Source organism: Cololabis saira, chromosome 17, assembly GCF_033807715.1.
Source record: "Cololabis saira isolate AMF1-May2022 chromosome 17, fColSai1.1, whole genome shotgun sequence".
In the NCBI taxonomy this organism is placed as follows: Eukaryota; Metazoa; Chordata; class Actinopteri; order Beloniformes; family Belonidae; genus Cololabis; species Cololabis saira.
Genome location: NC_084603.1, coordinates 27,852,606 through 27,862,593, shown reverse-complemented (window position 1 = coordinate 27,862,593; position 9,988 = coordinate 27,852,606). Strand labels below are relative to the sequence as shown.

The window sequence follows — 9,988 nt, the reverse complement described above, 5'->3', positions numbered from 1 at the left end:
GAGAAAAAAACAATTATATCGCTTTATTTGATATTCATTCAGTCATTCACCTTTAATTAACCAGGCAGGTCATTAAGAACACATTCTTATTTACAATGACGGCCTGGCAAGAGACAAGGACCACTGGGGGGAAAGGAAGTGGGCTAGGGAGTAAAACACAGTCAAATTGTAGCTCTACAAAGGTAGAAACCCATTAGGTAGCATTTTTTGGCAAAGCAGCAAAAAATGGCAGAACACCGGACTTTGGCTCCGCTCCGAGTCAAGACGTAATTTCCGGGTTTTCCACGGTGTCGAAGGGTCAAACTATTTCAAAGCAATTATTATCTCGCTTTTCTTTCTTTTTCTAAAACTATATTTATCATGCAATGTATATTATAATAGCAAGTCATTTATATATCATGTTGAATTAATGTATGCGTTAACAAGCCAAACATAACCACTTTCTTAATGTGAAAGCCTTTATTTCTTCAAGTTCAGTTCTATAAATTTTTAATATTTTTTAATAAAGTTTATTTCGTAAACGTATCTTATCAGGATTTAGCAGGACAGTAACACAGTCCAAGCGGACATATCCGGCTGTGAAGTGGGTTGAGGTTCAGGACTCCTCCTACAGCTGAGACGCTTTAAAACACACTTGTTTTCGGCGCGTTTCCTGATTTCACTGGTGGTTGGAAAGAGTCGAATCAGGATGATTTTCACGTTGTTTTCAGCGACCACATGGACTTTACTGGCTCTCTGTTTTACCCTGTTGTTACTGTGAGTATAACCTACTTAAAAGTCTGACTATTTTACTGTCCAACATAAACAAATCTCTGATGAACTGTTGTTGACCTGTCTCCTTCTTTCTCCATTTCCGGGAAATAGATATGGAATTTGGCCATATAGGTTTTTCAAAAACGTGGGAATATCAGGACCAAGACCTCTGCCTTTTATTGGCACCTTGTATGGAGCATCAAAGGTAGCATGAGAAGTCCACTGATGTTGAAATCAGAGAGGAGGGTGTTTACTGTGATGTATTTTCATATCTTTTAAATTATGATTCATTTTCATTATGTCAATAAATTATTTTTAATAGATGTATCTGTCATTTTATGAAGGGCATCATTTCCTTTGACATTGGGTGTCAGAAAAAGTATGGAGATGTCTGGGGGTGAGTATTTACATTAATTGTAAAAAGTATAGGCTACAGTTCAATTTCTCCTCGTAATAAAGTGAACAACTTAGGGAGATGTATTTGTTCTTCACAGTTTTAGGTTACTCTTTATTTTCAGTTACCCTCAGGCTGTATCTAGCTAAACAAAGTAATCTCTTTTGATGTTTTACTATCAAGTTTGAGCTAACACGAATGGCCTAAAATGAAATGTCTGTTGTTGTTTTTTTCCAGATTGTTTGAGGGACGGCAACCAGTCCTGATGGTTTCGGACCCCGAGATGATCAAAACTGTGATGGTGAAGGAATGCTACAGTGTATTTACAAACCGCAGGGTAAGAGAGGGTATAAGCTTTGGTCATTAAGAAAAATAAAGATTCAACTTAGGTGGTTTTTCCACTTTCAGTGATGTTTTCAGTATTTCAAAAAATCTACTAAAGCATGATGAAGGATTACATCAGACCACACACCTCATCTCTTGCAACCAACAAAAGGAACAACAAAACTCCAGTATTACGCAATCTTGGTACAAACTGGAAAAGTCAGCCGTATGTATTTTGACATCATATAGACATGTTCAAGAAATATAGTCATGAACATCATAAAAAACAAAGAAACATCATAAATAAATAAATACATAAATAAATACCTGGCTTGACGCTGAGTTGAGGAACAATATCTTGGGGATCTATCCACACCCGGAGCCCCCCACCAAAGACCAATGAGGGCATCACCAGGGGGTAACCGCCCAGATCAGGGCCACAGCACCGACCCCACAGGCCAAGTAGGCAGAGTCCCCGGTGTGGAAGATCCGCATGAGGAAAAAGCACTGGAGTTAATATGAAAAAGTAAAAACATTAAAATAAACCTAAAAAGTTTATATAAAAGAATAAGTATATAATAAAATAATTAGTTAAAATAATAACTAGATAATTAATTAAATCACACTAATGAAATAAATAAAATTTAGTTATAAGCTAAACTAAAAAGAAAGGTCTTTAGCCTCTTTTTAAACATGTCAACAGTCTCTGAGGTTCTCTGGTCAGCTAGGTCTCGCCAAACGAGTTGAACGAGGTTTCGCCGAAAGTTTTTGTTCTAACTTTAGGAACAATTAAAAGGCCGATACCAGAGGACCTCAGGGTCCGCGAGGGCTCATAATTTAAAAGCGGATCAGATATATAAGAAAGCCAGGGACCATTAAGACACTTATAAGCTAATAAAATAACCTTAAAATCAATCCTGAAACGCACAGGGAGCCAGTGCAGCGCTTTTAAAACTGGTGTAATGTGCACCCTCTGGTCCTCGTCAGCACACGTGCGGCTGAATTCTGTAGTAGTTGTAAACTTGAAATACTCAAAATACTTGAAATACTTTTTAGGAAGACCCGAGAGCAGGGCGTAACAGTCGTCTATTCTACTAGAAATAAAAGCATGTATCAAGAATAGATACAAAAGCATGGGTCTATTCTCACTGAAACCTCAGTGAGAATAGCTGGTGCATCAACATCAAGCCAGGTTTCAGTTAAAAAGAGACCATTGATATAGTTGTCTAAAATTAGATCATTTGTTATAAAACACTTATTTAAAAAGATCGAACATTTAAAAGGGCAATGTTAAAAGTTGAAGAAAAGTTCTGTTGTGGGCTCATGTTTTCTCAGAGGTACTTGAGGATGTGTTTATAGCGTCAATCTGCAAATAGTTTATTGGAGTGAAGTGTCAGATTAATGTTCATAGATAGTAGTTTGGATCTTTATGATTTGGATGTATGACGTAATGTTTGAAGAGGTGTGGTCTATTGTACCGTATCTGTTTGATCCTATTCATGTTCATACTCTTCTCAGAGCACTGAGGTTTTGAGCCAGATTGTCCTTGATTGTCCAGAGCTAGGATTAAAAACAGAGGTGACAAAGCTTTTTCAGTTTATGGTCCCATTGTCTGGTACAGATAAAATGTACCAATATAAACTTCTAAAACTGTTACAATTATCAAATCTTTGCTCAAGACCAATGCCTTCCAGCTGGCCCTCAATTTGAACTGAACAATGACAGCTAGTAAATCATTTACTTTGCTATGTTTTTATGTGAAATCATGTTAATGTTTGATATTTACCTGTAAATCTGTTCTGCCTGGTAAATACAACTGAGGCCCTTCTACAGGAGCTGAGGTTATAAAAAACATATTTCACAGTTAACATGGAAGTATCCCAAGCATTAGAGTTGAGAGACATTGTAGTGCTTTATTGAGAAACAGTTTGTACTTTTCAGTACTTATATATTTGAGTCACTTGTTTTCATTTTATTTACCAAAGAAATGCCAACAAGCACAATTGAATCAAAAAGCCATGAGAAAGAAAGTGGTTACAAGACGTCACATTTATGGCGCTTCATGACATTTCTGCAAACATCTGCTGTTTCACGGCTGTTTCTTCTGTTCCCAGGAAAATATGGGAGTGAGCGGACCACTGGATGATGCAATTACAGTTGTTAAAGATGAAAAATGGAAACGTATTCGCAGCACACTCTCTCCATGCTTTACCAGTGGGAGACTGAAAAATGTTGGTATCTTATCTCAGTTCACAAAACCAATCTGCTCTGAACAATCTTCCCTCAGATTTGACGATTTTTTTTCCACATCTTAGGGCAAAGTAAAAACAATTTGATTTAGGTGCTGTGTCTGCATCAGACTGTGGGTAGAATGGTTTACTTTAGCCACTTTAACAGGGCTGTTACTTTATAAAGTTTGTGTGATGCAGAAACTAAGACCCATATAGCAAAATTAAAACACTGGAGCACAGTGAAGAGTGACAGGCCGGGACTCATGGTGCCTGCTCAAAACACTGACTGACTCATGCAAAGCACTATTGTTTGCGTCACATAACTCTCTTTCACATTTCTAAGAGAAGAAAAAAAAACATGTAAAGCACCTTTTTTTTTTTTTTTTTTTTTTTTTTTTTTTTTTTGTAACACAAGACTGTTTTGTTCTTCCCCTTGAAGATTTTTCCCATTGTTGCCGCATATGCTGATCAACTTGTTCAGAAACTTGAACAGACAAATCTGGATGAGTCCGTCGATGTCAAACAGTATGTTAATAATCTGTTGTACAGTATACCATCATTTCAGTGCAATGTCTTTCCTTAAATAAATAAACACAGTAGTTCTTGTATGTCTTTGTCAGATTTGTGGGACCTTACAGTTTGGACACTGTAACGAGTGCATCTTTCAGTGTGGAGGCCGATGCCATAAACAATCCTGATGACCCTGTAAATGTTCACATCAAGAAGGTTCTGAACTTCAACTTTTGGCCTATTCTTTTCGCAAGTATGTCCTCCCTTCTTCTATCTTATTAAATTTGTTTTAAATCTTCATCGATTTTGTTTAATAAATGTGTTATCCTTTTCAGTGATCTTTCCCTTTGGTAGTCATCTGCTGAAACTCCTTAAAATTGAAATGATGCCCAGACTCAGTGTGGATTTCTTCTACAACATCATCAAGAAATTTAAAGACCAGCATAACGCAGAGGAATCGGTAAGTATTTACATTTAGCCACGTCTAAAAAAGTTGCATTGAAGTAAAGGAATTCTGCAATATTTGGAGAAAAAAAACACCTTTTTTCTGTCAATAGCATATTTATGTCTGTCTGTTTAATAGCTGTGTTCCTTCTACAAATTATACTTGCACAAACTTGTTTAATTGACACAAAAACTATAAAGGAAGACTAGTCAATTGCCTTTTTTTAAAGTCAGAGTTATGGTAACGTATCAAGAAAAGTTGTCTTCCCAACAGTCTGCAGCCGGACCCGTCTTGGTAATAAGAAATCAACAATGATGGCAAAAGGCTTCAGACAGAGTAAAACAGAAATCAAATTCCTTATAATAAAGATGACAATAGTTGAAAATGGTAAAAGTGCAATAAAAAACTGTCAATAAAAAATTCAATAAAAGAAAAAGGAAATTGGCCCAAATATTTTTTTACTCTTTTAACTGCAATTTATTGTGTTCTGTAAGAGACACATTTTACTAGTATGCATACTTCCTTTCCAGTTTCTTTCTTTCTCCTTCAAATACAGACATTTTAGGTTTGTGTGACACTTGAATGTTATCTGTACCAATCTAGACACGTGGAGATTTCCTGCAGGTGATGATTCAGAATGAGATTCCAGAAAAAGATATAAAGAATGAACATGAGCAGCCAAGTAAAGGTATGTTTTCACCACAACAGTAGTTCTTGATAACTGAAGTGATAAGGAGTCTGCAATTTAAAATGATCTCTGGTATTTTCATGATCAGATGAATGAAATTAGCTTTGGCCTTTCTGATTGTATTTAGAATGGCTGAAATCAGCAGCAGTACAGCAACTTTGAATGAGATGTTGAAATAAACACCCACAAGAAACAATTTTTCTGTTTTTGGTTGCAGGTTTGACTGAACACGAGATCCTTTCTCAGGCCTTCATCTTCATCTTTGGTGGCTATGACACGACCAGTACCACATTGTCTTTCATCCTTTACAATCTGGCCACAAACCCTGATCCAATGAAAACTTTGCAGGAAGAAATCGATACCAAGCTGCAGAAAGATGTACAACAATTCTGCACATGACTTGCCACCATTTCAGATCCTGCAGTTTACATTATCTTAATCTTTTTGTGTTTACATTCCTCTACATGTTATGCGTTTAGGCTTCTATTACATATGAGGACCTGAATAATCTGCAGTACCTGGACCAGGTCATTAGTGAGTCGATGCGCTTGCTTCCCACTGCACCTCGTCTTGAGAGAATGTGCAAGAAGACTGTGCAGATCCACGGAATCACCATCCCTGAAGGAACCCTGGTTGGGATTCCTGTACACATTTTACAGAAGGACCCACGCTTTTGGAACTCACCTGAGCTTTTCAGACCAGAGAGGTACATTTACAGAGAACAAAAGTTGATACGACTCACATTGATTTAAAAGAAATGCTGCCAATAATCTTTCTTTTTTTGATTATCAGTTTACTTTATCTGCTGCAATACGGATAATGGCAACATTTCAGACTTGGTCTTACTAGATCTCAGATCTGCATTTGACACGGTCGACTATAACATCTTGATAGACCAGTTGAAGAACTGGGTGGGACTTTGTTGCACAGTACATACTGTACTTAGTTGGAGTCCTATCTAAAAGACGGGGACTATTTTGTGTCTTTAGGTAACTAAAAATCAGACCTACAAAAAACAATGTGTGGAGTTCCCCATGGTTCAGTTCTGGGGCCTGAACAATACATGTTGTTCAACATGTATTTCCTCCCACTTGCTCAAATTATGAAAAAGAACAAAATGTGTTACCATAACTATGTAGATGACACTCAAATCTCTATAACCATCTCACCTGGAGACTAATCAAATTCAAACATTAATCAAATGCAATGATCGAATTTAGGAGTGGATCTGCCAGAATTGTCTTTAGTTAAATGAAGACAAAACATAAATAATGTTTGGAGCCAATGAAGAACGATTAAATGTCAGCACTCAGCTTCAAGCAGTGAAGATAAAAACCAATAGCCAAGCCATTAATCTGGGAGTGGTTCTGGACTCAGACCTGAATTTTAACAGCCACAAGATAGCAGGTCAAGTCAGTCTACTGTATTATCATCTAAAGAACATATAAAAAATTAAAATTACAAGACTTATGTCTCAGCAGGACTTGTCCAAGGTTTTTATCTTTAGTAGACTGGACTACTGTAACAATATTCTCGCAGGTCTCCCAAAAAAAATCCATCAAACAGCTGCAGTTAGTCCAGAACATTGCTGCCCGAATCCTCACTAAGACCAAGAGAGTGTAACTTATAACTCCACTTCTTAGATCTTTATACTGACTTCCTGTCTGTCACAGAATAGATGTTAAAATCCTGCTGCTGGTTTATAAATCTCTGAATGGTGTCAGGCCAAAATTACTCTTTGATCTTCTGGTCCATGATGAACCAACCAGACCCTCAGACCGCCAGGGTCACGCCTACTTTCTGTACACAGAGTTAGAGCCAAGCACGGTGAGGCAGCATTTAGCTTTTATGCTCCTCACAACCTCAGAACAAACTCCCAGAATGCATCGACACTGCTGAAACTTTCAATTGCTTTAAAGGAGCATGAGGCTCCTTTTAAGAAATGAGACTCTCTAGCGCCACCCTTCATCACGACGGCCGTCGGGGGTACTGCAGCCAACAGTGAAGCCGGCACGGGAGAACCATGGATCTATAATAATAACTGGATCGGACGTCAAAAATGGCCGCCCATTCATTTCAATGCATTCTGCTCAGCCAGCGCATCCGCCGAAAAAATCTCTGACTTCCGGGTTTACTTCCGCATACAGCGGCCCATAGAGCATGCGCAGTTGAGTCACCTCCCATGATGCTCTGGGGCCTCCCATCATGCCCCGGGGCAATGCCGCGAATATTAATATAATATGTATTAATATAATATATTAATTAATGTATATTATTACATGTATAGCATTACATATATTATTAATGTATTAATATAATATAATTATATAATATATATTAATATAAAACATCCGTGGAATGCACGGACACGGCTGTGACGTCAGCCGTGACGTCACGCCCAGAAAGAGACTTTTCTTTTACTTTTCTGGCCGTTATAAAACATTTTTGACGGATATAAAGTCCATGACTTAAAAATATAGAATACAAAGATTAGTAATTGCCGGGGATTACAGCTGGAGGTGTCCTGTGAACAGTTTTAGAGGCTTCTCTTTTACTATTGCGGTCTATGGGAAAAAAGCTTTCTGGGCCACATGGGATTTTTTGTTGCAGTACCGCGGCTGGCCACTGGAAAAAATCGGCGCGCCTTCTGACTGCCAGACCCGGGGGCCGGGGAGAACGGGGAGAACGTGCATGCAGCGTCATGTGACGTCACATCCGCCGCCCAGTGCGGGAAATTCGGAGTCCGAATTGCAGCACATTTTGCAGCACACAGCCTGTTCAAGGCAACAGAGAGATACACTAGACTAGAGGGCTCATTCGTTTTGGTTTGGAACGCTTCATCTGACATTATTACTAGAAAACTTAAAACGTATACTAATTTTTTTCATAAATCCTGCCTCAATCCTGCCTCAAGCTCCTTTAAGTCAAGGTTGAAAACTTTTTACTTTACTGCTACATTTCAGTAATCCACCATAATATACGCTCACCTTTACTTCCTGCATCCCATTCGTTTTATCCTTTTTTAAATTATGTCTGTCTACCTTTAATTTAGTTTTTAAACTTTTTCATTTTTTAATGCATTTTTTTTTTATTTAAAGCACTTTTAATGTGTCTTGTACATAAAATGTGCTGTACAAATAAACTTACCTTTCTTTTCTCTTTATGAAGAGGCTTTTGCAGAGTTCCAAAGTAGTATAAACATGCACTGTTGCATCGAAGGAGAATTGTGATTGTAAACCTCAGTCTGGTCTGTCCAGGTTCAGTAAAGACAATGAGAGCGAGGTGAACCCGTATGCATACATGCCATTTGGCCTCGGCCCTCGTAACTGTGTTGGGATGCGGTACGCAATCCTCGTCGTGAAGGCGGTTCTTGTGCGTCTGCTGCAGAACTACACTTTGGAAACATGCAAAGACACCATGGTAAGACAAATATTCACACTTTCCTGTTGCTCTGCTTTCAGATCACTGATCTAAATAATGTATTCCTTCAGATTCCTCTGCAGTTTGACTGGAAGTTTCAACCACTTCAGCCTATAAAGCTCACGTTTGTTCCCAGAGAGAAGTGATCCAAGATGGAAAAGCTCCAAATGTAATCTACACAGATTTTTATCAGTACTGTTTACTTACAATGTATTTTGTGTGCAAAATTGAATGAACTGTCGAATACCATTTAAACTTCCGACTTTAACTGAAGTGATGCTCAATCAGATGTTTTACTTTAGTATGTACTTTCAATATGAATGTCTGAATGTTCAGTATGTAGAAACTTTTGTAATATTTTACATATCTCTATTGTAAAGAACTTAGATTTACAATGTGTCAAGGTGTATGTGTTTAAATGCCACGAAGAACGTTTTCAGCTTCAATTTTAGTTGTGCAGATGAGAGGAATTTTAAAATAAAGTATGAATAAACACAAATAGACACCCACTTAATTATAAAGGAAAAATCATCTTGTCATATATCCCCTGTTGTGGTTTTCAGCTGATCATTTCAGACGCTAGATGACGGCAGAGAGCTAGAATTCCACCGACAGGTATCGATAAAACAGATTTGATCAGCTGTGAAAGTTTTTTTCATGTGTAAAACTAAAACCAGCTTTAAATAAATTCCAGATAAAGTACACGGCTTTCCATGATGTCCTAATACTTTCCCAAACACTCCCTCCTTGTGGATTAGACAATGTCTCAAAACGAGTTGCACAAGATACATTGGGCAGAAATGACCAAAAACACACTGGTTGTGAAAAGAGTAATCAAAAAGAATGGATTTTGATGACTGATTGCTGGTATCATCTTATCTGTGGCTGGTAAATGTTTCCTTAGCTGCATTTGAAATGTTTCAAACCTTTGGCTGCTTATATCCTGAAAGCAGCCTCAGGATCTGGATCAGGATGTCAGTCTGTTATTAGATGTCAGACCGGTAGCAGCAGGAAATTGTATCATCAAACTGAAGCAGATTCTCAACAATTCGTTACCTTGTAATTTAATAACCATGAACCAATTTTTTTCTTGTAATACAGTAAAAATGTTTCTCATTTAACGGTGAAGTTGTGAGGTTGGCACTGAGTTAGAGTTTTGATGCTTCCTCTCAGTAACAGCTGCCATGGTGCCTTTGAGGAAGGTACTTTCTTCTCCGCCAGTG

At 37.9% G+C, this 9,988-nt stretch overlaps 1 protein-coding gene across 2 annotated transcripts; it reads left to right on the top strand.

Annotated features, from left to right (window-relative positions):
* The first annotated feature begins 600 nt into the window (after nucleotides 1-600).
* Nucleotides 601-9,467, top strand: LOC133464180 (cytochrome P450 3A56-like). 2 transcript variants are annotated; one of them, XM_061746228.1, is made up of 14 exons: nucleotides 601-756; nucleotides 865-958; nucleotides 1,098-1,150; nucleotides 1,385-1,484; nucleotides 3,586-3,702; nucleotides 4,142-4,227; nucleotides 4,323-4,465; nucleotides 4,548-4,672; nucleotides 5,261-5,345; nucleotides 5,563-5,723; nucleotides 5,825-6,051; nucleotides 8,603-8,765; nucleotides 8,837-8,934; nucleotides 9,329-9,467. In XM_061746228.1, exons 1-13 carry the CDS (start codon nucleotides 689-691, stop codon nucleotides 8,909-8,911), a joined length of 1,497 nt encoding a protein of 498 aa, XP_061602212.1. In that variant the 5' UTR covers nucleotides 601-688; the 3' UTR covers nucleotides 8,912-8,934; nucleotides 9,329-9,467. The 2 variants fall into 2 exon arrangements, with proteins under 2 accessions (XP_061602212.1, XP_061602211.1); XM_061746227.1 differs by having other exon boundaries at nucleotides 8,837-9,467.
* The last annotated feature ends 521 nt before the right edge of the window (nucleotides 9,468-9,988 follow it).